The 26,443-nt window shown below is 48.5% G+C and overlaps 14 protein-coding genes across 14 annotated transcripts; 7 read left to right on the top strand and 7 right to left on the bottom strand.

Annotated features, from left to right (window-relative positions):
* Positions 1–62: 62 nt before the first annotated feature.
* On the bottom strand, positions 63–759 carry ASPWEDRAFT_310148 (uncharacterized protein). The gene is made up of 2 exons (XM_040833491.1): positions 657–759; positions 63–605 (listed from the first exon to the last, which is right to left on the bottom strand). The coding sequence occupies exons 1-2, from the start codon at positions 672–674 to the stop codon at positions 288–290; spliced, it is 336 nt and encodes a 111-aa protein (XP_040691781.1). The 5' UTR covers positions 675–759; the 3' UTR covers positions 63–287.
* Positions 572–3,202, bottom strand: ASPWEDRAFT_310047 (uncharacterized protein). The gene is made up of 4 exons (XM_040833490.1): positions 3,057–3,202; positions 1,525–2,999; positions 1,041–1,468; positions 572–991 (listed from the first exon to the last, which is right to left on the bottom strand). The coding sequence occupies exons 1-4, from the start codon at positions 3,138–3,140 to the stop codon at positions 846–848; spliced, it is 2,133 nt and encodes a 710-aa protein (XP_040691780.1). The 5' UTR covers positions 3,141–3,202; the 3' UTR covers positions 572–845.
* Positions 3,203–3,961: 759 nt separating this feature from the next.
* Positions 3,962–4,657, top strand: ASPWEDRAFT_168036 (Mpv17/PMP22 family protein; the record flags this gene model as incomplete). The annotated part of the gene is made up of 1 exon (XM_040830243.1): positions 3,962–4,657. One exon carries the CDS (start codon positions 3,962–3,964, stop codon positions 4,655–4,657), a length of 696 nt encoding a protein of 231 aa, XP_040691779.1.
* Positions 4,658–5,107: 450 nt separating this feature from the next.
* Positions 5,108–6,344, top strand: ASPWEDRAFT_24071 (uncharacterized protein; the record flags this gene model as incomplete). The annotated part of the gene is made up of 4 exons (XM_040832565.1): positions 5,108–5,149; positions 5,402–5,608; positions 5,824–6,157; positions 6,334–6,344. The coding sequence occupies 4 exons, from the start codon at positions 5,108–5,110 to the stop codon at positions 6,342–6,344; spliced, it is 594 nt and encodes a 197-aa protein (XP_040691778.1).
* Positions 6,345–7,703: 1,359 nt separating this feature from the next.
* ASPWEDRAFT_179702 (uncharacterized protein) lies at positions 7,704–8,982 on the top strand. Its single transcript, XM_040831804.1, has 4 exons — positions 7,704–7,870; positions 7,934–8,085; positions 8,420–8,439; positions 8,492–8,982. The coding sequence occupies exons 1-4, from the start codon at positions 7,857–7,859 to the stop codon at positions 8,759–8,761; spliced, it is 456 nt and encodes a 151-aa protein (XP_040691777.1). The 5' UTR covers positions 7,704–7,856; the 3' UTR covers positions 8,762–8,982.
* Positions 8,983–9,521: 539 nt separating this feature from the next.
* On the bottom strand, positions 9,522–9,721 carry ASPWEDRAFT_168033 (uncharacterized protein; the record flags this gene model as incomplete). The annotated part of the gene is made up of 2 exons (XM_040830242.1): positions 9,522–9,565; positions 9,613–9,721. The coding sequence occupies 2 exons, from the start codon at positions 9,719–9,721 to the stop codon at positions 9,522–9,524; spliced, it is 153 nt and encodes a 50-aa protein (XP_040691776.1).
* A 1,263-nt stretch (positions 9,722–10,984) lies between these two features.
* On the top strand, positions 10,985–12,635 carry ASPWEDRAFT_126392 (uncharacterized protein). The gene is made up of 2 exons (XM_040829206.1): positions 10,985–11,547; positions 11,599–12,635. Exons 1-2 carry the CDS (start codon positions 11,091–11,093, stop codon positions 12,549–12,551), a joined length of 1,410 nt encoding a protein of 469 aa, XP_040691775.1. The 5' UTR covers positions 10,985–11,090; the 3' UTR covers positions 12,552–12,635.
* A 222-nt stretch (positions 12,636–12,857) lies between these two features.
* ASPWEDRAFT_105998 (MFS transporter) lies at positions 12,858–14,796 on the bottom strand (the record flags this gene model as incomplete). Its single annotated transcript, XM_040827779.1, has 5 exons — positions 12,858–13,408; positions 13,456–13,856; positions 13,915–14,295; positions 14,349–14,448; positions 14,511–14,796. The coding sequence occupies 5 exons, from the start codon at positions 14,794–14,796 to the stop codon at positions 12,858–12,860; spliced, it is 1,719 nt and encodes a 572-aa protein (XP_040691774.1).
* Positions 14,797–15,606: 810 nt separating this feature from the next.
* On the bottom strand, positions 15,607–17,700 carry ASPWEDRAFT_35659 (LysM peptidoglycan-binding domain-containing protein). Its single transcript, XM_040834276.1, has 7 exons — positions 17,371–17,700; positions 17,243–17,327; positions 16,964–17,195; positions 16,413–16,916; positions 16,139–16,366; positions 16,002–16,093; positions 15,607–15,950 (listed from the first exon to the last, which is right to left on the bottom strand). The coding sequence occupies exons 1-7, from the start codon at positions 17,594–17,596 to the stop codon at positions 15,815–15,817; spliced, it is 1,503 nt and encodes a 500-aa protein (XP_040691773.1). The 5' UTR covers positions 17,597–17,700; the 3' UTR covers positions 15,607–15,814.
* Positions 17,701–18,177: 477 nt separating this feature from the next.
* Positions 18,178–19,365, bottom strand: ASPWEDRAFT_35658 (uncharacterized protein). The gene has a single exon (XM_040834275.1). It carries the CDS (start codon positions 19,354–19,356, stop codon positions 18,382–18,384), a length of 975 nt encoding a protein of 324 aa, XP_040691772.1. The 5' UTR covers positions 19,357–19,365; the 3' UTR covers positions 18,178–18,381.
* Positions 19,366–19,555: 190 nt separating this feature from the next.
* ASPWEDRAFT_35657 (uncharacterized protein) lies at positions 19,556–21,600 on the top strand. Its single transcript, XM_040834274.1, has 9 exons — positions 19,556–19,761; positions 19,809–19,825; positions 19,875–20,012; positions 20,061–20,180; positions 20,226–20,547; positions 20,592–20,718; positions 20,765–21,002; positions 21,055–21,316; positions 21,363–21,600. The coding sequence occupies exons 1-9, from the start codon at positions 19,607–19,609 to the stop codon at positions 21,514–21,516; spliced, it is 1,533 nt and encodes a 510-aa protein (XP_040691771.1). The 5' UTR covers positions 19,556–19,606; the 3' UTR covers positions 21,517–21,600.
* A 323-nt stretch (positions 21,601–21,923) lies between these two features.
* ASPWEDRAFT_24065 (SGNH/GDSL hydrolase family protein) lies at positions 21,924–23,841 on the top strand (the record flags this gene model as incomplete). Its single annotated transcript, XM_040832564.1, has 2 exons — positions 21,924–22,319; positions 22,363–23,841. 2 exons carry the CDS (start codon positions 21,924–21,926, stop codon positions 23,839–23,841), a joined length of 1,875 nt encoding a protein of 624 aa, XP_040691770.1.
* A 156-nt stretch (positions 23,842–23,997) lies between these two features.
* ASPWEDRAFT_734227 (uncharacterized protein) lies at positions 23,998–25,160 on the top strand (the record flags this gene model as incomplete). Its single annotated transcript, XM_040839328.1, has 2 exons — positions 23,998–24,578; positions 24,627–25,160. 2 exons carry the CDS (start codon positions 23,998–24,000, stop codon positions 25,132–25,134), a joined length of 1,089 nt encoding a protein of 362 aa, XP_040691769.1. The 3' UTR covers positions 25,135–25,160.
* A 269-nt stretch (positions 25,161–25,429) lies between these two features.
* On the bottom strand, positions 25,430–25,729 carry ASPWEDRAFT_168025 (uncharacterized protein; the record flags this gene model as incomplete). Its single annotated transcript, XM_040830241.1, has 1 exon — positions 25,430–25,729. The coding sequence occupies one exon, from the start codon at positions 25,727–25,729 to the stop codon at positions 25,430–25,432; it is 300 nt and encodes a 99-aa protein (XP_040691768.1).
* Positions 25,730–26,443: the final 714 nt, after the last annotated feature.

Genomic DNA, 26,443 nt, shown 5'->3' with positions numbered 1-26,443 from the left:
AGTCTTCCTGGCCCTCTTATCACATGCATTACTTCAATAGAATCAATTGTAGAACCACCGGACAACGATGGAGATTAAGAGTTCGAATCTCCCAAACTGGCAGTTGATATACCCTTTGTTAAAGAGGACTTGAGACTCATCCATCCAAGGCACCCCACCAGCAAAGCATTTCTGACAGAGATCGGAATCGTCATCCATACAGATCCGACAATGGAAGAAATAGTCCGTTAAAGGGGTAACCAAAGAACAATGATCACATAACGTCTGGGGAGCTGGTAGTGAAGCCTTTAGTGGCATTTCTCGCTCACAGCATGTATCTTACGCCTAGCCATTAGAATATCCAGTATTGTAGTCTCTGGGTTTTCTTTGGCTACTGATAATGGCGCACGGCCAGCGGATGTTGAGCATAGGGCTGTTTGGTTGCCATTGGCTAAAAGGGCCGCGACTGCATCCGCATTTCCATTCCATACAGCGTAGAACAGCGGTGCTCGGTTGAAGTTGTCGACAACGTCAATTTCCCGACTGTATGCCTTAATAGGTTCTAAAACTACCCTCGAACCTCTTGCTACTGCCCATGATAGTGCTGTTTGGCCTACTTTGTGTCTCTGGAGTCTGGATCAGCCCCATGAAAAAGAAGACGAGCTAGATCTTCCTGCCTTTTGCTTGCGGCCCATGACAGCGGGGTCCGGCCATCATCGCCATGAGAGTCAGGATCTGCCCCGTTTTCCAGCAGAGTTTTGATGGTTGCGTTGTGCCCGTTTTGTGCTGCCCATGATAGTGGTGTGCGCCCATATGTATCCCTGGAACTGGCGTCTTCAGTAAGCTCGACATACGAGGGAGCATGTTCATTTTTCTTGTGTGAAGAAACCAAATATAGTGTCATCGGCAAAGAGCAAATCGTCAGTCTCTGTGTTGAGCCAGGATCCGCTCCAAGACTCCCCTTGCCCGAAAGTCCCAGTCCAAGGAACGGTCTCGATCCCAGACGGGATATCTACACTACTATTAGTTTGACCTTACAAGGAATGTAGGGGGTTACTGACCACTAGAAGCCGGCAAGCCAGTAGTACCTGGGTGATCGATATCAATGCGCTGCGCCACCTTTTCAACCCGACGCATGAGTGATTTGAGCAACCTCAGCGGGCCTTTCAATCCATGGCCGCATCCCTTTTGGTATTCCAGTAATGCAAACCAGAAGAACCGTATACCTTCAATATATTCGTCACAGTCTTGATCTGCGTGCTGGAGCAGAATAAGGACGGCACTGTACATCGCATATGAAATGCCGTACTGGGCGCGTCTAAGCGTAAATGCCTTTTTATACGCTTCAATGAGGGCTTGAATCTTGAATGAAGCTTCAATACACACCCTCCTTGTTTCGTTTTGGGATTCCGGACATAGAGTGGACTTGAAGCGTCCCCGAGAGAGAAACGGTTGCTCAGTCAGGATGACTAAGGTCCAGTATGTTGTGCTGTGGATTAGACATTCAGTGATACAAATCAATGATCAAAACATGAGAGCACATACTGTAGTGTCATCTGGTGAGGTGGAGGGGTCTCATCTGTGTTCGGGTCAAACAGGAGGTGTACTGGAATGCTCTCTCTCCAATGTTCCAGTTGTGCTTTGACGCTTTTCCTACTTTCTAAGAGGACATGCTCCGATGACTGGGCGCTCCTAGTCGAGTAAAGCGCGTTTATAATTGTTTCCGTAATAAGCGAGAGCTGCAGCAAGCACTGGAATGTGCTAACAGCGTATGACGGACGGCCTCGGTAGATTGGGACACTCGTGTCATAAAGTTGAGATTGGGGATCGATGTACGGTTTCCATTCTTCCAACTCTTCATATGAGTCGAGGAACTCAAGGGATACGTTGCTATCAGATTGGTGCAGTGCTGGAGGACGGCCCAGGTAAAGGGATTGGGATTTGTCAGTCGCGTATGCTCCCCAATAGACTCTCCTCCTGAACTCCTTATCCAAGGCTGAGAGGGTCAGTTCTTCACCACTATGAGGGGACTTGGGATCATCCAAATGATATCCGAGGTCAATGATCATCCTATACGCCATACCACAGTATAGCCAACTAGCGCTCTGTTTGCCGTATTGTATCAGACAAGCACCACATGTGAGTAGCGCGACAGCGGTGGGCAGACTGGGCGTATCAATATAGTGGGTGAGTAGGGCCTTGAATCGGTGGTAGAATGTTATACCGCTTGTTTGCGAGATTTCAGGGCCTGAGCGTAGAGATGTTCGATCACTGTATAGACTGCTCTGTAAATATATAGCGTTTAGAAGCAGCTTATTCACATAAGGCCCATTGTTCAAGAGGCTGTCCATTATAGCCGGGCGGTATGTAAGAAGATACATCAAATGTAGCCGATTCCAATGCAAGTCCAGCAGATGCATTGCCATGTCCATGGGAACACCGTCAAAGTCGATGTTCGCTGCAACACTAGGTGTCGAGTAAATCATGCTCTCCTTCTGTCTAACGACTGCGGAGAAGGCAATGAGTCGATCCCGTGTAATTCTTCTCACGAATGGGTCTTCTTTCTTTTCTGTTAACTGGCTTTCGGCCAAAGGCGGTTCCACATGACCATGTAGCAGACTTGTAGCACCATAGGCCTGTATTTGATGGCTCTCCAAAGAGTCTTGAGTAGCGCATGTCCTCTTCTCACTGTCTCGACGAGTGAGTCGTTCCTGTAGTCCTTTATCGGTCGTTGTAGGGCTCAATGGGGACGGCGCCGGTCTGTAGCCCCTAGGACACCTACACCCGGGATCAAAGTGATCTGAAGTCTCCTGGAGATGGGTACCATCCGTGATCAAAGCGTCGTCTGTGCTGATCTGCTCGTGAATTCGGCCCTTTAACTCTTCAATCTGCCCTTGAAGCGATCTTATGTCTTCCTTCTTAGCCCGCAAAACTGTTCTTCTCCCATCCGATGGATATTCGCAGTCTTGATTCTTCAGACGACATGCGCCGCACTTTGGATGCTGACCATCGCATTTTACCTTGAATATTGTCAGACACCCGGAGAAAGAGCTATTTTGCATGAGATGATATCTCACCTTTCTTTGGCGGCATCTCTTGCATGTACGGCAGGCGGCTCGGACTCCAGCTCGGGTTTGCCGTTGGGAGCCTTGTGGTTCCATATCTTTAGACTTGTATGTCCTGACATGAGACCGCTTGATTCTGGCACTTCAATCGCATGAAGGGGCAAGTCATAATAGAAGTTATCACACATGAATGCATGGCTCTGTGAATCAAGAAGGGGGCGCAGTGGGGAATTCCGGCAATTATGTAATCTTGCCTTATGATGATCCAGACAGTGATGAAAACTTGATGGAATTCAACTAGAAGTAGTGACCTAAAACATCAAGCGTAAAGATATGGAAGAGAAGAAAGGTGCTCTACGCTCTATACAGCAGGAATTACAACATTGTGGGCCAAACAGCTCGACCCCAACGGTGAATTCGTCATTTCTTGGCTATAAAAACCATAGATGCGCTGATGTTGAACTGTGTCTGAATTTAAAACGGATTCAAAGACTTTTTGGGGTTTTAGCATGTTTGGATAGTCGATATTTATATTGTTTGCTCATTTTCATCTTTTGAACCTTGCCACTCTCCCATATGTTCGGACATTCAGAGTTCCGACGTCTCAATGTATATCGGACCTTTGGGGTGCCGCGCCTTTGAGAGTACTTCGGACATCCAATATCCGGTCCCTTTAAACAAGAAAGAAGTTGCAATTATGTTTCAAACTCTTCATCTACCTTGCTGGAATCCAGATCTTTTAGCTAATTCTAAAGCTATCTCCTTTGCACCTTGCCACATCAATGCGAGTCGTCCAATTCCCTCGTCCCCGCTGGCATCCAGGACTGCAACATGAAGCCAGACAGCGCCAATGTGTTCAGTCGGCACGACTCAGGCTTTTTAGTCAAAAACCATATCACCTGCACCGCAAACAAACCATGACTTTCTGTACAAAACGGAAACCTTCACACCCGGAACCTATCCGAAAGTCGAGACCGAAAACACCGTGGGAACCAGTTCTAGCATTCTTCGATTGGTATTCCCACTCGCAGACCCGTCGACCATATGTCACCCAGTTATGCCTCACACCTCTAATATATTGTGTTGGCGATTTCTCAGCGCAGATGATCGGGGATGACGGTTTCGATTATCGCCGCTCCTTACGAAGTATCGTCGTCGGCCTCGTCATCGCGATTCCTAGCCGCCAATGGTTCCTATTTCTGGGGCAACGATTCAACTATACTTCCTCGTCTCTGTCCCTTGGCATGAAGGTGGCTGTCAATCAGCTCCTCTATACCCCGCTGTTCAACGTGTATTTCTTTGCATTTCATGAGATCCTCTCCGGGGAGGGAGTAACGGGCGCCGTTGAACGAGTAAAGAACACCGTGCCGACCAGTATACCGAGGAGCTTTTTATACTGGCCCTTTGTCACGGCGTTCAATTTCACCTATATCAAACCGCAGTCCCGCTCGGTGGCTACGTCCGTCTTTGCCGTCTTTTGGCAATCGTACTTGAGTTGGTTGAATAGCTCGGCAGAAAAGGGAACAGTGAAGCCTATCTGGAATCATACTTCGTCCGATGCGTCCAGCGTGGAAGATCTCGATCGTCGGCTTTTAATGTTTGATGACAACTAGGTAGCTGCTCCTTATCGCCACATTCATTGGTTAAATTTGACATGAATCTAGATACAAGGCCAATGAGGGGTAGGAGACGGTGGCTGGCTGAGGGATCTTCCTCGACGTCAATATAGATCCTTGTTGGCTGCTAAGTTTCATGGATTGTCCGCGGGAGCCCCGCTTATAGTCTGATACCCAATCATCTGATAATGGGGGAATGCCTGCATGTTATGCAATGAATGTGGCTGGCTGAACATGCGAAGTGAATGAGGGGTTCTTGACATCGTCTTAGCAGGATCAGTGTCAGATAGTATACATAGTAGAAGGAGCGCTGAGAGAGCAATGCAGCACTAGATCTTTAGTGTCTGTGATGTGGCTCTAGCAGCGGTTTGCTGAACATGATGTATGGGCTGAATATATATCAGCTGAATCGAGCATTTGCTTACCAACCAGAATTAACGTTGCATAATGAAGAATACCCGTGGCATAGTCGTTCTTAAGGAAAGACTCGTGCGTAAGCTTATAAAGCCCCCAGCTCATCTACAAGAGCAACATCTTTGTCGAATCTCACTTTACCGCGTTTGGTGATGTCGCCAAACTGTCGAAGGACTTTTCGAAGACCAACATCGAACCTCGACAAGATCAGCCTCAACTTTGCTTCTGGCGACGATGATTCAAAGGACAATGAAAACGTATTAAGATAGAAGACCGTGTAATAGACACTGTGAAGGAGACTAAGACACTGTCTGCACCAGAGTCTAGCGCAAGGGCTATCGAACCATACCAGCTCCAGATCATGAGAAGCACTTTGAAGCGCTGAAGATCCTCCTGGAATGTCGCTGGTGGGGTAGGGTCAGGGTGATCCAGGAAATGGGGTTGCCCTCAGAGATCAAGTTTTACTACGGCGAGGAGACATTCGATGTGGATCTATTGAGGACTGCAATCGAAAAAATTGAAAATTATAACGAGGTTAGCTAGGAGTGCAGATCCCGTCTCATCGAGCCCCCTTTCAACCAGTTCATGATGCTTGAAGGGATTGTCAAGTCGATGGTGTCCACAATGAATTTCAGGGAAACTCGAAGCCCGACCTCACTTTGTCAGAGCTGCAAAGGAAATTCCCAACTTCCGGAGCTCCGATGAAGCCGGACTTGTTTTATGGCCTTCTGGGAATGGTCACCAAATAGGGTTCAAGGGGGCCTTTGAAGCCGAACGATAAGCTACCCGCACGCAAGGCCATCACACAGACAGTCTACCACTGTCTCTTTGAGTCTGGCGACGCCAGCTTCCTTCTGGGCCCAAGGAAACGGGACGTCGATGGGAACGACTATCCTTCCTGGCTCGCCGATTTTCACGTCCAGCAGACCCCACCGGAGATCGTCTGGGGTGAGCAGCAGCGCTTGAGTATGGCTAAAAAGCTTTCTGCATCTGGTGCTTGCTCTATCGACCGCACTGTAACGCGTTGGCAATGCACAGGAGCACTCGTCTTGCGAGCTGTCAGGGTCGACAAGATCGTGCAGGGTAGATTGCCAGATGGTGGCCGTAAAGAGCGTCTCATAAGCAATTCGTAATTCTCCACAATAAGAATATCCATTCCCCTTGACCGCCTGATCCTGCCTGGTACGTAACAGTCACCAGTCAAGCCGATTGGTGGTGAATACTTGGGGGCAGAACAGGCCATACAACGGATGGATCAGACTCAAGATAAATATAGCAATGAGGCGAATAAAGCAAGTAGAAAGAGTGTGTCAACAGCATGTATCCAAACCAACAGACAAGCACGGAGAGATATTAGTACAGAAAAACCTACATCATCAATATCGAGCAATCTCACCCCTTCAGAGATTCCGTTGGAACAGCCTTGGCTCAAGCCACTAAGCATCCTAATCCTGCAGGAATTTTGAAACATATGAAATACTGTAGCTTTCAGTCTTAGCGCGCATTGTTGCTCTTTCTGGCGATATTACGTAGCAGGAGGGGTAATCGACGCACATTGGCTGTCGGTGTCAGACGCGGGACTCCATCCGCGGAGGAAGACGAACCCAATTAGAATACTCAGAGCCGCATTAATCTGGGCAACGCTTACCCTACCTGGTATAAGGCAATGACAAGACTGGAAAGATGTGCAGATCATTACTAAATATAACTGAATTTTTGGAAGGATCAATCTACTTTTTCAAGCTCCCCACCTGATGTTTCGCACAGAATACTTAATCTGGCATTGAAACCCGACTCCACATAGCGGATCATGGATATAGAAGAGGATTACCTTTTTATTCAAGGTTCACTGATGCGACGCTGTGCGTATGTACCCGAATAAATCCGGCTTATTTTATCTTGTTACTTTTTTGTATTCATACCCAAGATGAGAGTATCTCTGTTAAGCACAGTAAACTAACTCAATAGTGAAGCCCCGGTATACCAGTTTCGAAAGTATATATGAATTTTTCCTTTGATTCTGAATGATAGAAATTCAAAACCACGACAAGCACATAGATCTACACTATCAAACGCTGGATATACAATATCCATTCCGTTGTAATACTATCTAGGGAAACAGGATCAGTTCCGAGCCTATAATATCCAAAATCTGGGACATGCCCCTGTCAATTTATATAATGTAACTATTGAGCTTGCGAATCTTCTACTTCTAGACAAAGCATCAGGCACCTAGATAAGCACTAGGTATGTAGGATGAATGGGTGGAATGTGATCATGATGAGAAAGCCGGGGTCAGAATCGGTCTTTTGGTTGTACTATACTCGTCTGTTCCTGCCTCTCACCCGGAATATTTCTTGCTCATCACCTATCAGGTACAGTAGTTGCCACAAAACCACAAGCTAACTACTAATTATGCAGTAAGCACCAGGAAGGAATCCTGATGTTACTGTACACATCACCACAGAACGTGCCATGGCCAACCATGACTCATGGCTCTTGTTGGTAGGGCCGTCTATTCTTGTCGTGGCTCGTTTAATATTATATTCGATCCGAATTTGCGAAGATGAAGAGATATAAATACCCCCTCCATCACGCTTTCGAATCAATATTTTTCATCAGCACTTTCCGCAGTTCTCAAAGCAATTCAAACACAGCTTTGACTCTTCCATAGCCACATATTTATATCAGCTTCAAGCTTACTGCAATTCATCCACAACGATGAAGTTTTCTACCCTCTTTATGCTCACTCTGGTGGGCTACTCCGCTGCTGCTGCACTCCATGAGAATCAGAAGGTATGGCTACGTCCTTGGGAAAAGATTTAATAAGATTCTGGCGTTTGCTAAGAGTGATTTCAGCGTTGTGCAACCGGGCTGGAAAATTGCGAAACCGATGATGATTGCTGCGCCGAATACTACTGCTTCCACCAGGGATCCAACCGTCATTTCTGTGCTGGGGGTCCAGGAACTTCTTAAACCGTCTTTCGTGCGTCAATGTCCGTTTTATGAGGGTTAGTTGTCGATGAAGCATCTTTTAAGGCTCGGCAGTTCTGAATTGTATCTCTCTAGGCTGAATGTTTGGGTACGGCTTCTACGGACATGGCTTTGATTGATTGTTGTATTAAAGTCAGGTTGCTAGGATTTTCTCAACCATCAACTTTATATACTTTCTTTTCGTGGCATTTGTTTCAATGATACGGTTGATTAAATAAAATTGTACCCGTGTCAGACTAGGGAAGATAGCTAAGCATGCCACAACAGAGTAATCAATCAATCATTCAATCATTCAATCATTTAATCATGATCTGATTTTACTTATTCTATGTACTCTCAGGAATCCCATAGCTCAGGATCATACACATCTGGTAAGTCTTGTTCTCTGAAAGCAAATATTTTCTTCTAACAGACATCTAGTAGACCACGGCAGCTTCACCGGATGCTACGTTCCAATATACCTCGGAGCAGTTCGTCGAGAGCTGCGGGGCCATCCTATTCGACCTCTCCGACAACAACAACAACAAAGTCTGCTTGATCCATTACAACGCCAAAAACGAATGGATGCTCGCCAAGGGACGCCGGAACTGTGGTGAATGTCGACAGGAGGCTGCACTGCGTGAAGCCCGCGAAGAACAGGCTATCAGGCCCACCTTCACCCAGTTACAATGCATACTCATGCCCCGCAATTGATGACGTACCTCGCTCATACTCGGATCTTATCGAGCCTTTTATGGTTACTGTGTGACAGCTTGGGAATGAAGGAGTGAAGGATGTCAAGATCATCTGGTGGTTTATTGCTGCGCTTGATGACGGAGTACTTCCTGAATGTGGTGGTACTGGAGAGGAACAGTTCCCACCTGAATTCTTGCCCTTGGAGGAAGCAGTTCAGAAGCTAAACTTTCAGGGTGATCGCAATGTCTTACAAAAAGCAATTCAAATTATCAACACATAATATAATGATCTTGCGTCTATAGAGATAGATTCGATATGATCATGCTCAAGATGTTATAACGTAGAAGCAACTACTAAGACCATATTTTATTCAATAAGGCATATCAATCATTGTTTATATTCCTCACTGCCTGATACTATCTCATATTTTTAATCCCACTGGTAGGTATTGCTTGCGAACAGATACCCGACTTAGCATCTCCACTTGTCATTGGATCTCAATATGTCTTTCTCCGTCGTGGCGTGGTTACTGTTTCTGAGTTTTCTTCTCACCGTCGACCAAAGACATTGCTTGAAGCACATTGAGCCAAGGATAAGTTGGGCACAAAAGGCAAATACTCATTAGAATGAAGAAGCTTCAAGCCATCTGAGCCTCTCTATCCTATTCCGCTCCGGATCTATTGGCAAATCGAAGGCAAGATTCGAATCTTGACCGAATGCCAGCGGCATGCTGTCACTTTGGGTGGCGTGGCCTAATACTCGCGTCTTCGACATCGATTTAAAAGCCCGGATGGAGACTGGGCGGGGCGTAGCTTATATCTCCTAGACTGTATCAGCCGCGGTCAATGTAAATATTAGAAATAACACACCCTGATGGGTCGAGGCGCCATTGACAGATGGAAAGCTGCGTAGATAGTTTTGGTTCTGCTGCTGGGCATATGTGTAGAATCTGTGCGCATTCACGCCGTGGAAAGTCATTGTTGAGCCAACCAGAGCCATACATTTGGCATTGAAAAGACCATCCAAATGGTTGGGATCCGGTGTGGGCCTGGATGACCCGTCAAACAAGCATCTGGCAAGGAATGTCGACACTCAAAAGCAATGGTGTACAACAACCTCAATGGAAACGAGTCTAAACTACTTCGCGGCGAGCTGTTGATCATCCTCCGTTTGATGTTGGGACAGCTCAGAAAGCGTCGCTTGCTCCACCACACGACCGCGCCGGTGTTGTGCTTTTTTCCCTCATGGGCCCGCAGCAAGCACGGGTGATCGAGGCATACTTTGAGGACCATCATCCCATCTTGCAGTCGACTAAGCTCTGACTTTCGCACGAAGAATGTGCAGGGGATCAAGGATTTTGCTGAGTGGTATCGATGCAAGCCGATTGACTGGACCCTAGCGGCTATGGTGTGTATGGTATTGGATGGTGTCGAATTGGCGATTGACTGGTTCGGATGGCGTTTTTATTTTTAATGTCTGCCCCAATGACAATGAATGGCTTTGTTTAATATTTCGATGCCATAGATTTATTCGTATCATGGGAACACTGGCTTGTTCGAGAGAGCTTAATTTTAAGTCCTGGATTTTGACTCTGAAAGAATATTAGGCAAGATATGCACGTATCCTAACCGTCCTAAAGAGTTCTCCCCTCCTCGTTTCAGCCACTCGATGATCATCCTGTCTTGACTTGAGGATCTACTGACTCCATCAAACCATATGGTCGTGCTTCCCGTGTCCCCCACCATTCAAGCGGAAGCCCCCAATGTCTCATGTTCTTTAATGATGGAATCTCTAGACAGAACACTCCAAGAATCACACCATCCCAGATATCCAAGTAAACTCCCTGCATGTGGCGTCTTTGAGTAACAGCCATGAGGCATTAAACCACAGCCGGGTAGATTCAACAACCCCGCATGAAAGATCTCCGCCCCTCGGATAACCAGATGCGGGCAGTCCGCGGGGTAAGCCCGTTGCCCATCCGCGTCGGGAATCGCAGCACAATGAGGGGTACGAAGACTCTGCAGGTGGGATCGGCAGCCGGAAATCAAAGACACAATAGTAATGCCCTTCACATGGTTGAATCCTCAAACACCAGACGCACATTATGCAGCGAGTAATTGGGCGAATGCACTGTGGCTCTCGGGAAACACCGGAAGACAGCCCGGTTAAAAGATGATCTCCGTAGAATACCAACTGGTGATACGCCTGAGACAATGGTGACCCTGGGTTCAATACCCGGGACTGCTTGTTAGAGAAAGTGATCTTCGCTGACCGCTGGAGTATAAGTTGCCGTGTCCTTTCCCAGTTTTCGTCCTTCTATTCTTCCTGAACCTTATACATCTACATCATGTCTGGCGCCGACAATGCAGTCGACGACACCCCCCTCGATGAGCCCATCCCTTTCCCTATCCGTGACAGAAACGGGCGCCCCTCCATTCCCCGCGATGCGGACAAGGTGATTGAAGTCCCCGCCATGCGTAACGGCATGAGCGAAGCCGCCGCCTTCATGCACCATCTCAGCCTGGATCCGTCTATGAAGGAGCGTCGAAGCTCGCGCAACTCGTTCAGTACTTCTCTGCCCATTCCTCGCTCGCCGAGAGTATCACGACCCACTTCCTTGAAGCCACGTGGGCTTGGACGGGAGATTATCGCCTCGCAGGTGCAGGAACTCGCCAAGGATAAGGTGGCTGCCGTCAAGAATATGGCGTTTGTGTTTGACATCGATGGTGTGTTTGTCTACGGTAGTGAGGCTATCGAGGAGGGCAAGGCTGTCTTGAGAATGCTGAATGGCGATAACGAGCTGGGTATGTCTACAAGTTATCCCAACTCACCAGTACAGATGCTGATACCCCCAGGCATCCAATTCCCCTACATCCTCCTCACCAACGGCGGCGGCAAGACCGAAGAAGCTCGCTGCAAACAGCTCTCCGAGATCCTGGAGCAGCCCATCTCCATCAACCAGTTCATCCAATCGCACACCCCCATGCAGGCTCTATCAGAATACTACGAGACCGTCCTGGTTCTCGGCGGCGAAGACTACAAGATCCGCGACGTCGCCGAGCAATACGGCTTCAAGAACGTCATCCACCCCAAGGACATTCTCGCCTGGGACCCGACCATTTCCCCCTGCCGCCGCTTCTCCGAGGAAGACAAGGCCAACGCCAGACCGCGTGATTTCTCACAGGTCCGATTCGACGCCATCCTCGTCTTTGCTGAGTCGTGGGATCTCATGACCGACTACCAGATCATCAATGACCTCCTCATGTCGGATAATGGCAAGCTGCTTACCCGTGCCAAAAAGGGCGACGGACATATCCCCATTTACTTCTCGCAGGGCGATCTGCTGTCGCCCACTGAGCACAAGGGTCCGCCGCGTCTGCATCTCGGCGCGATCCGTCTCGCCATCGAAGCCCAGTACAAGGCTACCTCCGGCAGAGACCTGGAGCGTGTGCTGTACGGCAAGCCTGAGCGTGCGACATACGTCTACGCCGACGAGGTGCTATCCGAGTGGATGCAGGAGATCCACGGGGAGAAGCGTCTGCCGGAGAACATCTACATGATCGGCGATAATCCCATGTCGGACATTATCGGCGGCAACTTGTATGGCTGGAACACTTGTCTCGTCCGCACGGGTGTCTTCCAGGGCGGCGAGAACGATGAGCAGAACCCGGCCAACTTTGGTGTATTTGATAATGTCCTCGGTGCTGTGAAGAGTGCGATCCAGAAGGAGGTTGGCAAGGACTTTAAGTTCAAGTGGGATGCGAATATCAATCCCACCACCAACGCTGATTCGTCGGCTATTGACTAGAGGATAGATTATAGATATGGTCAGGATAAACGGATTCATTGATAGAATGCATCGGCTTGAATGAACTTGATTTGCACTTGACAAGACTTTCTCTTTCATGGATTGAACAGAACGTACGTACTAAATCGACAAGATATCCAGCTGAAGACGAAGTCCCATTGGTTTGACTGTCATTGAAGCATGAACTACGTCTGCAGAAAGTATTGAGAATTGTTTGAGCTGGGTGAAATTATAAGAACTATGTGCATGCAGTTCATCTACTCTAAACCATCTATAATCTAACATCAACACATTCAAACCTCCAGTCTACATAGCCTGCTTCCCCCGCGTCTCAATCGGCAACAAACACATCGCCAAAAACGCCGCCAGCAACAACGCACCCGACGCATAGATCGGCGCCGACGGATTCGTACTCGCATAGATACCAATAATCGGCGCCATCAGACCCGCAATTCTATTCAAGCAGCTGGCGATACCCGTTCCCGTGCCGCGATTCGGCGCGGGGAAGACTTCCGGCGTGTATGCGTACAGCACACCATACATGGCCATTTGGAAGAAGGATTCGAGCGCCGAACAGACGAGCTGCACGTTGGGGTCCTTGGAGGCTGTGAAGCAGAAGAGCAGGACGCCGGTGATGAGGGTCGAGCCGGCCATTGTGCCCTTGCGGCCGATGTAGGGGATGTCGACCATGACCCAGGCGAGGAGGGGGCCGGGGATGCCGCAGACGGCGGTGATGGCGTAGTTGCGGTAGGTGACGTAGGTGGAGGAGGAGTTGGCGCCGAGATATTGAGGCAGGAAGGCGTTGAAGAGGGTGTAGCCCATTCCGATGGTTGTCCAGCAGAACCAGAGAAGGACGGCTAGACGTTGTTAGATAGGTATGACATGAAGAATCAGGAAGACATACTGGAAAACCCGAGTCGCTTGTTGGCAAACAACGGTGCCACCTGTTGAACGGAGAATCTCTCAAACGATCTGCTGATGATCTCTGTAGTTGACAGTCCCTGGTCGACGTTTTCCTCTGGGTATCCGCCAATCTCGTTGAGAATCTCTTCCGTCAGCCAGGTGGTGGTCTTGTTCTTGTGCGCGATTCCTTGGACAGCACCCACGGCCTCATCCTGGCGACCCCGAGAGACGAGAAACTTGGGCGATTCATAGAGGGTGAAGAGCAGGAAACGGCAGAGGAACATGACAAAGGTGATGGCGCCCAATGTCAAGACCAGGTATCTCCAGCCCCAGTTGTCGGCCTTGACGCAGCCGGCGGCACTTTCACAGGAAAAGTTGGGAATGTACGCCCAAGCCAGCATACTGTAGATTATCAGCACTGCGAAAACAAACATAATCGTAATAAGCAGAATGTATATACCTGGCAATCAGAGTACCGACAGACCACCACGTCGCCAGTCCACTCAGAATATTCGCCGAATTGGGAGGCAGACATTCCAAGAAGACAGCCGCATCGACAGGCAGGTTCCCACCAACACCCAGGCCCAGACAGGCATACAAGGCACACGTTCCGACCCAGTTGGGCCCACCGCCAGCAGCGAGACCAAACGAGCCACAGAGAAACAGCGTCATGTTGAACGCGGGGCGTCGTCCAATAGCATCGGACGCAATGCCCCAGAAGGAGGCACCGATGATCAAGCCCACGAACAGGGAGACTGTCGCAAATCGGGATTCATTCTCGGAGATGCCGAATTCCATCGACAGCGGGGTTAGTGTCAGGGCGACGCCCTGCAACCAGAGGCTGGACAATGTATTAGCACGACCTGCGTCTCCAAGTACTATGGCAGCGCTCACTTGTCTGCGATCCAGCCAAATCCACACAGAATAAACAGGTTCCATTGATAACGGCCCATACCGATGTCTTGGATCGCCTTGTTGATGATTCTTGCTTTTCCTGATTCACAGTAAGTACTCGACATTCATATCCAGGGAAAGGGCCAGGTTAGGGTGAAATACGGTCGTAGACAGTGTCGTGACCCGAAGCAGCAACTTCCGCTTCAACCTGGGCTCGGAGACCTTCCACAGTCAGCGTGCTACAGGCGGGCACAGAGCCAGCGCCCTTTTCCTGGAGAGAAGCCCGGTCGTGGCTTGCGTTGGATTCGCTGTCGACATTCTTTTCGTTTTTTTCTGCATTGGGTTCGTATGCGGGTGGTGCAGTTGCAGGGGCACGGGCGAGGGGCACTACGACCTCGGGAAATTGACGCCGGTCTCGATTGGCGAGGAGATCTTTCCAGTTGGGCATGGTGAGTGCTAGTCGCAAGGGAAGTCAAGGCGCGTGGAGTAGCTAAAGGTCAAGGCGCGTGGCAGAGGAAGCGGTTGGTGCACTGGAGTAGTATCAATGTTGCTCGGGAGTTCCGTGGATCGATTAATCGCTTTTGGAGTTCGTATGCAAGTAAATGCCGCGATGGAAGAGTCGATATAATCGCTTTCGCAGTCAAAGTGCAGTCGCTTTGGAATCGATCCGAAGTCGCAAAGGGTTGGCGATATGAAGCTGCAGAGGGTTTGCGATGGCCAGGAGGGACAGTCGAATGATAGCGCAATGGGATGTGAAGAACACAACTATTTGCAGCTACTTTCGGAAATATCGAATTCTGCCTGCTGAAAGCATATCAAGTTTTTTTTTGGAATTTTGAATGCAGCTCGCTGGAAATCGACAATGAGAAGCCTAGATCAGTAATAATTTGATCGTTGAAGCTGCGGGTAAAAGAGAGAGAGTGGGGAGAAGCGGATATGTCACTGTAGTAGTACAGTGACAGGAGGGAGAAGAGGTAAAGAGGAGATGGAGAAACAGCGGGGAAGAAAAAAAGACGTCCAAGCTGAGGCGCCGTGAGTCTTTTATCCTGTCAGAATCCGCGGTGGAACACAGTTGGCCCACGGCAGCCTTGTTGGATACCGGTTTTCAACAGGGCAATGCCATCATCCGATCGAAGAGTAATTAATACTAATATCGGCCAGGACCGCCCAGCGAGTTCGGTTACAGTGAATGGGCGAAAAATCTTCAGGCCCCACTAAATTACCCGAACGGATTCATTCGTGCTTTGACATAATAGAATTATCCTATTATATAATATTAGCGATATTTCTTACTAAATCAATAAAGCTAACTCGTTATGTACTCCGAGTGATATGGTTCATTCTATACTAAATTTGTCACCTACAGTGCCAAGGACGTGCAAAGTATATCACCCGGTAAACTATAAAGCAAAGCATATCGAGACATTTATTCTGCCTATACTTAATCCTCATTCAACAGATTAATATCACCAAGTTGTCGCAGGCACTGGAGTCCCACTGGTGATGGTCGTATATGGACCACTCGTTCCAACACAGACAAACGTCGATACTTGCAAGCCTCCACAGTCTGTGCTCACAGCAGGATTCCACGAATAAAAGTCACTAAAGTAATATATCAGTATATATTTGTAAATTCATATCATAGATACCAACCTGACTTCAACACCCGCATCATGAGCAAGATCCTCGCAGCTATCGTTGCTCTGCGCTTCGTAGAATCGTCGACATCCGGTAACCATTCCGCTCTTTCATGAATTAGCCATGTTCGTGTATATCAGAACAAGACATACCTGAGTTGGACTCGGTGTCAGTGGGATAGGAGTCCCAGTAGTGATTGTGGTGGCTGGACCTGATAATGCAATGCAGACATTCTTGCCTGGTTCGAGCGCCGAACAGTTAAGACTAGGATTCCAGTCGTAGAATGTTGATAAGGGGATATTTGCGTCTCGGGCAATGGTGTCACAGTAGTCGTTTTTCTGGATGGTGTAATATCGACTACATGTTGAGGGCGGTGCGGTCTATACCGGTTAGCGAAGAATAACAGCGATAACCTATCTAACCTACCCCAGTCGTAGCACTTGACGTGCTTGTCGTAGATGACACAGTGGATGTCAGCAAACTCGACGGCAGCACCACCGACGATCCCAACGGAGGAGGCGTCAACATCCACGAACTGGGCATCTGCGTTCTCGTCGACGGAGTGCCAGGAATTCCAACGCAGTACCAGTCCCCATCTTTGATCTCTGTACAGTTCGACCCCAATGCCGGATTCCATTTCTGAAAATCAGTCTGTGAGAAGGTTCCAAACATCAGCGGGATGAGTTCGCAGTCATCTCCGTCCTCGGCCTGATACCACGATGTGCAGTTGGAGGTGGTTCCTGTCTGTGTAGCTGCTGCTGATGGAAGTGCAGTGGTGGTGGATGGCATTGGAGGCGCCTTCCAGTTCATGACACAATACCAGTATCCGGGTTTGAGGCCAGAGCAGTCGTCTCCCAATGCTGGATTCCAGTTTTTGAAATCTTTGTCGGTGATGCGGAGGGTAGATGTAATGGTCATGCACGTGTCGTTCTATGTATCATTGTTAGCGTACTCCTGAAAAATAGATAACTACTCACCTTCTGCGCTTGATAATACTCCTGGCAATCATTTGGAAGACCAGACTGTGTCGGAGAAGGATTGAAGACTGAATCAATCGTTGGCAACGCTGATTGAGTCCATGGCGGATACCATTGATACGTAGCAGTGGTGTTTGCGGTCATTGTTGATTGAGGCTGCGCTCCAACACAGTACCACCATCCATTGTAGAGGCCAGAGCAGTCTTTTCCGAGGGCGGGGTTCCAAGCATGGCTGCAATTGTTAGTATACGTGATCTTAAGGTTTGTAAAGAGACATACAAATCAGCTAGACTCATCCATGTCGAAAATCGATTCACAATGGACTGGCAAGTATCGCCGCGGGATGCCTGGTGCCATTTATTGCCTGGATGGTTAGCATGGGTTGAGGATTGGCAGTATATACTAACAGTATGATGGCTGGCCTGCCTGTGTTTTACTCGGTGGCCAGGCAGTACTGGTATTTGAGTTTGCTGGAGTGTATGTATATCCTGGAAGAATAGAGTAGCTTTGCGAGACTGATGGTGTTGACGAGACTGGTGGCGATGCTGGCAGTGTAGAAGAGCGATGGATGGATTGCGAACTGCTCTGCGCAATCACCACCGATGCAAGCAACGTAAAGTATAGAAACAGCATGATGATATTGAGGGATAGACTCCGTCCAAGAGAAGTTTCTCCTAGGCAGACTTCATAGTAATCTACTATCTATCCTTGCAATACGGCAAGTGCGTCGCTCCAACGGGTACGTGTGCACACAAGCTTCCTGTCACATCAGGCATCCATTATGATAAACAGTGGACCCTATGCAACCCTACGAAACCCTTAATCTCGGAGTTGAGGCTCACCATCGAGTCTGGCGATAGACTGATAGTTCATGATACAAACAAGCCTCCATCGGCCCGTTCGTGTGTGGGTGCTTGTTATCGGCCAATCAGAGACCCGAGGCTGTCAGGCCCCCAATATATAGATGTCTGAGTAAGAATCACAGCCTTGTGGACATAAAATTGAGTTAATTAAGGAGGGTGTGATATCGTGTGTGATGATAGCACGCCATCTAGCCAGTTATTTGAATGACCATAGGATCTTACTTGGGGCCAAAAACAAGTCAAGCTTCGGCCCCCATGTGGGATTCATGACTCGATAGGAAGGTCGGGCGAGCATCAGGCTGTACCTGCATGGAAGTATCAGTTTTATTGGAATGATGAAATACTTTTTGCCACCTCTTGATGCAACCAACAATTGATGTGAGATACATCTGGTTATTTCGGATGTGTCGACTCTGAATCCTGAATGAGATGACTAGGACAGGCTACTAGGAATGTCTGGTTCTTTCAGTCTAGCGGTATTTTAAAAATGGTGTTCATGCGAATATGACTCCTATCACTAGCCAAGTCTATCTCACACTCAAGAATACGGTCTGGTCATTTACAGTCCTTCTTGCCGACGATACGACGGAACAAATTCGAGTTCGGATTGGATTTCGACCAGAAAAGGCCACTCCGCTGCCCGGTTGAATCCGGCGGATCATACATGGAATTCAGCTTGGCGACATCCAGTGGACTGGGGGCTCGATTGTAATGAAGCAGTGATCCATCGGTCTTGGTGTAGACGGTTTTCCCAGCCACCGCACCCGCCGTCGAGCCGTACATCATGATCGAGTCTTCATCGAACGCGCCTTCTGCGTGCCTTGAATCCGGCTCCGGCAGAAAGTTAAACGCCGAGAATTTGTACGTCCTCGCAAAGGTGTTGTAGTGACACATTTTGTCAATCAAATTCGGGTGCTCCTTCGCTTTGTCCGGGTAGTCTTTGAGGTTCTGGCAGTTCCAGGTGAACGTGTTGTGCTCCGCTGTGCCTCCATAGTCTCGCGACCACAGGTCCTTCCGGGAATGCTCGTGGAAAAACCCCCAGGCGTGGCCAATCTCGTGCGCAATGTTGGAGATCCCACTGCCCGAGCCAAAGTCGTCGCGAGGATCGAGCGCCATGGTCGGATGAGACAATAGATAGTTCCATTTTCCAGGCGACGTGCTCAGTATGTACTGGTCGTTGTATGAAATCTCGAGATAGTCGTCTGCGTCGTCTTCGGTACAATACTTCTTGTCCCAGACCATTTGAATGTCTCTGCGGACTCCAGCGGTCACCCAGAGGTTCCAGGCTTGCTCAACCGGCTTCTTTAATTTGTCTCTGGATATCTTGTCCTTGAAGCAGTATTTGATCTTGCCATCGGGCCATTTCTGCGAATATGGGTCGCCGTATATCACATTCCAACGACGAGATGGCTGGTGGGTGTGATTATGAGGGACATGATAGTCGAAGCAGGCAGATACTGTAGATGTAAAGAGACAGCAAAGGAGAAGAAAAGATGCGTGTGGAAACATGGTGATAGTCCAGCATGCCATGGGAACCAGTCTGTCCAGACGCATGTATATCACTTATCGAGTTCCCATATGCAACCTCAACAGCATAAGCAGAGATCGGCAAAAGATAGAATAGGAAGGTTGTCCGTGGAAGGCTGAAACAATGATACGACTAATGCAGGATGGACCACGCCCTCATACCCACCGTCATACTAGATCGACTGTTGGCCGTCGCATATCAATACAATCGGACCGGCAGTCTACTGCAATTGCAATTCCAAGCACTCACAAGATGCATTTGCCTACTCTGTTGTTATTGTTCACGGCCGTCTATGATACTCTTGCAACCGGCGATATCAGCGCTATTAGCGACATCAGCAGCATAACCAGTGGTACATTGAAATGCAGCAAGTCCAAGGCATGCCCAAGAGGATGTTGTTCCAAGAGGTGCGAACCATACCATATAGTATTGGATTTAGCTAACGATGTACCAGCGGTGTTTGCGGAACAGGTATTCCCAACAGATACTCTCTGATCTGCATGATAACTGAGATTTCTAGGTCCCGACTTCTGCTCACCGGATAATTGCGTGTCGAATTGCGATTACAAGAGTGAATGCGACCCAGGATGGGGTATGAAGTGGTCGAATGAGTCGACCTGTCCGCTGAAAGTGTGCTGTAGTTCATTTGGTTTTTGCGGTGAGTTGCTCTACTGGACTTGATATGCAGGGCTAATATTCTAATCAGGGACAACCGCCGAGTTCTGCGGAGACAAGACAGTGCCATCCCCATCCTGCAGTGGAAGATCATCGGACAAGCGCACAATGGGCTACTTTGAAGGCTGGAATGGGGAGAGAAAATGCGGTCGTATGTCTCATCTTCGTTCTATGTGCGACATCTAATGTATCAAAGAGATGAAGCCATCCGACATCCCACTGGGCTACTATACCCATATTAACTACGCGTTCGCCTACATCGACCCCAAGACCTTCCGGATCGCCCCCATGGCATCTGATGTCGCGGCACTCTATCAAAACATCACGCAGCTGAAAGCCAGACAGTCTGATCTCCAGGTGTGGATTTCCATCGGCGGTTGGGACTTTAGCGACAGTGATAAACCGACCGCGTCGACATTTTCAGATTTGGCTGGCTCGGAGTCTGCACAAAAGGAGTTTGCTGCTTCCTTGATTACGTTTATGGAAAATAACAATTTCGACGGTGTCGATATTGACTGGTCAGTCTACATCACTTTGGCAAGTTCGTTACTGACCCATCCAGGGAATATCCCGTCGCAGAAGAGCGAAACGGGAAAGCCAGCGACTTTAAAAACTTTCCCAAATGGCTTTCGAATCTGCGCAAGGCACTGGATGAAAGCAGCACCTCCTTTGGGCTGTCGATTACGATTGTGAGTTGACATCCGCAGTTTGGGACTTTTCTGGCTAACGATACAGCCCTCCTCCTACTGGTACATGCAGCATTTCGACATCGTCAAGATAGACCCCTACATCGACTGGTTCAACGTGATGACCTACGATCTGCATGGGACCTGGGATGCTCACGATCGCTTCATCGGCTCCAATGCCCTGGCCCATACCAACCTGACGGAAATCGAACAGACGCTGGATCTGCTCTGGCGAAACAACATTGACCCGGCCCGAGTGAATTTGGGTCTAGGGTTTTATGGGCGGAGTATGCTCTACACCACCTATATCATCATTTTACCATGCTTATATGAACATAGGCTTTACGATGAAAGACTCATCCTGCATGAAAGCCGGCTGCCCGTTCACGGGAAGCGGGACTCCAGGCCGCTGCACCAATACAGCAGGAATCCTGTCTGACGTCGAGATACGAGAAATCATCGCAAGTGGAGCCAAGGTCACGCTGGACTCGGAAGCCGCAGTGAAGATTGTGACCTGGAATAATACGCAGTGGGTATCGTATGACGATGCACAGACGATGAAGATGCGCATCGACTTTGTCAACAAACACTGTCTAGGCGGGTGAGTTCTATCCATCTACAGATCTGAGATAATTCTGACGGTGCAGGACCTTTGCTTGGGCGATTGATTTGGACGATAAGAATGGGACGACAATCAACCAGCTGGGATCGGATTTGAGTAGGAAGAAGTCGGTCATTCTCAATGCTACGAGTGGACCTGGCGATTCGGATCTGGCATGGGGGTTGGTTACGCAGAATTAGATAGCGTCAGATTATACGAAATACAACGTCGCTGGAATTGTGATTGGTTTCAATCTAATTAATTGTCGGCCTGAAGCATAACATAATACCTCCAGTATGATCAGGTTACATCGCAGATTTACTTCCGGCTGTGTAGATATCACACCATGAAGATAAGCACAGCCCACTTCCTGTGAAAGCAGCCCCCACTCGCAGAATCAAGCATTTATGAAACAAATTAAACAGACAATCTGCAGGTCCACAGGAAGAAGGAACAGATCCCTGTGAGGCTGACGGACTAAAATTTGGAATGGCGAAAATGCCTCAACCGAGTCAGATGCACTTACTGCCACGCACAGCCGAGTACACTACATTAATGTGCATTGAAAGAGTCTTTTGCTTTCTGATCAGCACCAAATGAAGCAACGATGAAGCCATGGGCCAGTCTTTCCCTTTGCGCTCTGTTGCCTTTTGTTTTTCCCTCCTCTGCCACAAACACCTCTGCGTTGCAACTAAAGCGAAGCCCTGATAAAGACCCGACGGATTTCTCGTGGATAAAACGATGGGCAGCAGTCGGTGACTCGTTCACGGCTGGCATTGGGTCTGGCAATGTCTACAGCAATGATCGCGGTGATGTTTCCTGTTCGCGATACGATTACTCGTATCCGGTCATTTTGAATCAGTACTTTGGGCCCAGTGTGACGCAGTTCAAATACTCGGCATGTTCGGGGGCGACATCTGAAGATATCTCCGGTCAGATTAAAGGGCTTCCTAGTGACTTGGACTTGGCTGTGTTGACGGCCGGTGGAAATGATCTATGTCTGGTATGATTGCTTATACTACAGCTGAAGTGATGCTAATGATCAGACCTCGATTATCATGAAGTGCATCCTGCAATCCGTCACCTCCGAGTCAAACTGCAACAAAGCCATCACCACAGCCCAAGATGCAATCGACAACCTGCTGCAGTCCAACGTGCAAGATCTCCTGACCTCATTGGACAAGAAGATGAACAAGGATGGAATCATCGTCCTGGCCTCCTACGCGCAATACTTTGACACGAGCAATGACGAATGCACAAACCAGCAAGACTGGGTCTTTCCAGGACAGGCCGGGTCTACCAGTCTGCTACTCACCAAAGACCGACGATCCAAGTTCAACACGCTCGTCGAAAATACAAACAAAAAGCTGCAAGCGGCCGTCACGGCCGCTGCGAAGAACTCGAAAGCCAAGATTGTCTTTGCGGATTGGGATCCGTGGGGTGAATCCGCAAAAGGACGATTCTGTGAACAGGGCGCATCTCCTGACCCCTTTGATAAAAGCAATGATCGGGTGTTGTTCTTCAAACTGCCGACGTACAAGGTGCTCAATCCGGGATTGGTCATGCGAGATGAATTCGGATTCAGCGGTTTGGAGACGACGTCCAATGTCACGAGTGCCATGGAGGAAAAAGATACTGCAGACTATCTCTCCGCCCTCGCCTTGGACACGAGAGAAGCAGATGTGAAGCAGCCAGCGTGTGGAAAGGGCCTTCTATCAGGAGCCCTGCCCGATAAGATTGGAAAGATCTTCCATCCCAGTAAGCTTGGTCACGAAGCCATGGCATCCTTTGTTTCGTTTGCCGTCACCCAGGCACGGTCATCGATACTGGGCATTGACGATCCGCTCTGCGAGCCAGTCAATGACCTCAAGTGCTCCCAAGACAGCGGATCGAAGCAATATGCCAGTGCATATTCGCTCTACCTCCACACGGAAGAGTTCTGCAGCAGCATGAAGAAAAACGCCCCGTCAGGCAAGTATGGCTGGTCGTATTCCAAGACATACAACAAAGATACGCCCGACGAAGCCACATTCAGCCTGGAACTGGAACAGACCGCCAGTGCCAGCGACGAAAAGGCGTGCAATCGCGCCGTCAACCAAATCCTGGACGGCTGCGATGGCAATGACAAGAACAACCCCATGAACTGGAAGTTTGGTGGCACATACAAGAACGGCGGCTACACATATAAGATCACACCGAATAGAAAAAAACGCCCTTTTCCCGTGCCGAAAAAGCCCACCTCCTCCTGCACGGGGAGCTACAAGTTTGTGCTCGATCGATATAACATCCGTGGAGCTGGATGGGCGTCGTGGGACTTTGGAAAGGACTCGCTGAAGCCGAACTCGACGCACTGCTTTGGAAAGGGGCTGACAGGCTGGTATTTTGAGTATTTCGATGAGCCGGACAAGAATGGATATGAATGGCTGGCCAAGTTCAATTCGCCGATTTGGACCAAAGCGCGGTGTTATAATAATAATAAAGTGCAAAGGGGGGCAGGGGGGCCATCGAGTGGAGGATGTTCCTAGATATTTATTTTATTATTTACTTGTGTTGTGGTGCAATGTCGATATTCGTAGTATGTACATAAAGTAAACGATCCGTGGCAATAAGCAGTGTCTGGTATATATATCTGGGCCGCCCTTTGTCCAACCTCGACTTTCTTCCATCCATTTCATCAAAACATGCCATTTATCGATCGCTTCCGTCGCAAAAACGCACTCAACCAGAATGAGCGCAGTCAAGCCCTAAAAACAACAGGACTCGACTACAACACCTGCAAACCAGCCACAGAAACAGGCCTCTACGATCCCAGATTCCTCCCTCTGCCACCCCCACGACGCCCAGTAACGCCGATTGAATTCGACCAGCGCAGAGACCAAACAGCAGATGACTTGCTGCCGAATCCGCAAACTAAGAGCCTGTTCTTTCGGCTCCCATGGCATGTCCGTGGATCCATCTATCGGTGTCTCTGGAGTGAACATTTTATTCATCTCGAGTTCATGAATTACTGGCCGCTTAGTTATTATCATGGGAATGGGAAGAAGAAACAGGAGCCGTATTGGCATTGGTGGCATCGGATCTGTCCGTATCTCTCGATAGATGGGGATAGTCGCCAACGAGTCGATCCTTATCCAGATGGGTCGAGGCCGATTGTGGCCTGGGTGGATATTTGTCATCGTGAGGATCGAAAGCTCAAGAAAGAAGAGGCGTCGAAATATAAACTACAAGGGGTGTTTGAATGGTTGCAAACATGTCGTCTGGGGTGAGCACATTTACACACATCTACAATTGAAGAGTCTAATCAGACCAGATACTGGGAAGCGCTCCCCATTCTCTACCAAACAAATACATTCCTGTTCGAATCGCCCAGGAATCTAGCTCGAATGCCCAAACTACTCCCGCCATCTCATATCCATCTGATACGATCTCTATCTGTCTCCTTCATTGCGGAAACCCCAGACACCGGAGACACGCTCTTCATTCTCGACTCCAGCTGGAAAGAGTACAACGCCATGCTCCGCTCGTTGAAGCAATCGTTCATCGGACTGGATTCTCTCCGGCTGGAAATCTTCATCACGCCATCGTGGCATACTCGTGCTACGTATCGCGTGGATGCAGAAGAAGCGAAATGGTTTCCGCCGTTGATTGAGCTGGCGAGGAGTCGAGAATGGAAAAAGTTTCAGCTTGGGGTCTCGGAGATGTTGCCTTCTTATCAGACAGCTCTTGACATAGTCGTGGCAGAGGAAGGTGTTGATGTTGATGTTATTATGTTGAAAGATATTTTTCCGCCGCCTAGTGATTTGGCATGGAGTATATAATAAACAGACTATATGGAATAGGAGTATTTAATGATAAGAAATCCTGGATGTAGAGAATATCAAAAGGAATAAGCAGGGAAAAATTAACCTATACTATACACTTTTATTGTTTACAAAATAATTAAACACAGTACTGGATAGCCCATTGATAGTCAAGATATTCCCATCTGTCAGGCAGCAAAGCCTGAATCTCCTCACCATCAAAAACAATCTTATACAAGAGTCCTAAACCGAAAGCACACACTGATAAATATCAGCAAAACCACCAGGACACAAGCAACACGAAGAAACCCACTCAGCACGTAAAGCTCCACGCATCAACATTCTCGCTCAGCTTCTTCCTCCACTCGCCATGCGAGGATCCAGCAAGATGGTTGCACTTCGAGTCCTTCCAAAGCGAGAGATGGCAATCATCTGCCTGATCAACCCTGTCGTTGAAAAAGGCGAGGTTGTTGCCCTTTCTGAAGTCCGCCTTTACGCAGGGGTATTCGATGCGTCGGGCGTCTTTGATGACGGTGTCTCCGTCGTAGTAGATGCTGAATGCTTGGGCGGATAGAGCGCAGCTCAGGAGAGCACAGATGGAGGAGATCTTCATGTTGTTTCTCGTGGTGGTGTACAAGGTTGGAGATGGTTGAGATGAGGAAGAGGATGGATTTACTAACAGTGGTTTGCATAGCTGTATTTATATGTCAATATGATGGCACCGGAAATGATGACTTCGTATAGAATGCAACATTAGAGCCGTGTGGGACATTGTTTGTCTGTGATCGGCAATCTGGAGATGGATGTTGTGTTGATATAAACGAACACCTCGCAAATTGTATTCAAAGGGAGTCTAGCCACTCGGATTGTACAGACACTATCGATCGATGCTCCACTGTTTCTCGTATTGATGCCGAAGAGACGCAGATCTCCATCTGTCAATTGCTTGGATATAGGTACGCATAATCATAGCTAGCTATAGTGTAATTATCTCCAGGAAGAATAAAGAACAGAACAGCAGCTTGCACATCAACGACTGTTTAGTGTCACGCATTAACCATGTCAAATGGTCTATAGCCATGGTTAAGATAAGTCTGTGATCTGCGTATCTGGGACAGGCAATGAGTCCAGCATGGGGGGTTCATTCTGCGATGGAGCTGTTGCATTGTCAGGTAAATGACTAATGTGATGGCGTTTACTGCGCCTGTGATTCAATCGCTCATGACGAGTAAGCAGATCTTTTCGAGCAAATGAGCGCAATGGCAGATGTACGGTTTTTCTTTGGTGTCTGCTGGTGTTAGCTTTGCCTGGAAGTAAGGAGTTACGC

This window comes from Aspergillus wentii (assembly GCF_001890725.1).
Source record: "Aspergillus wentii DTO 134E9 unplaced genomic scaffold ASPWEscaffold_2, whole genome shotgun sequence".
Lineage (NCBI taxonomy): Eukaryota > Fungi > Ascomycota > Eurotiomycetes > Eurotiales > Aspergillaceae > Aspergillus > Aspergillus wentii.
Note: the sequence above shows the minus strand (reverse complement) of the source record. Positions and strands in the feature narration are given on the sequence as shown.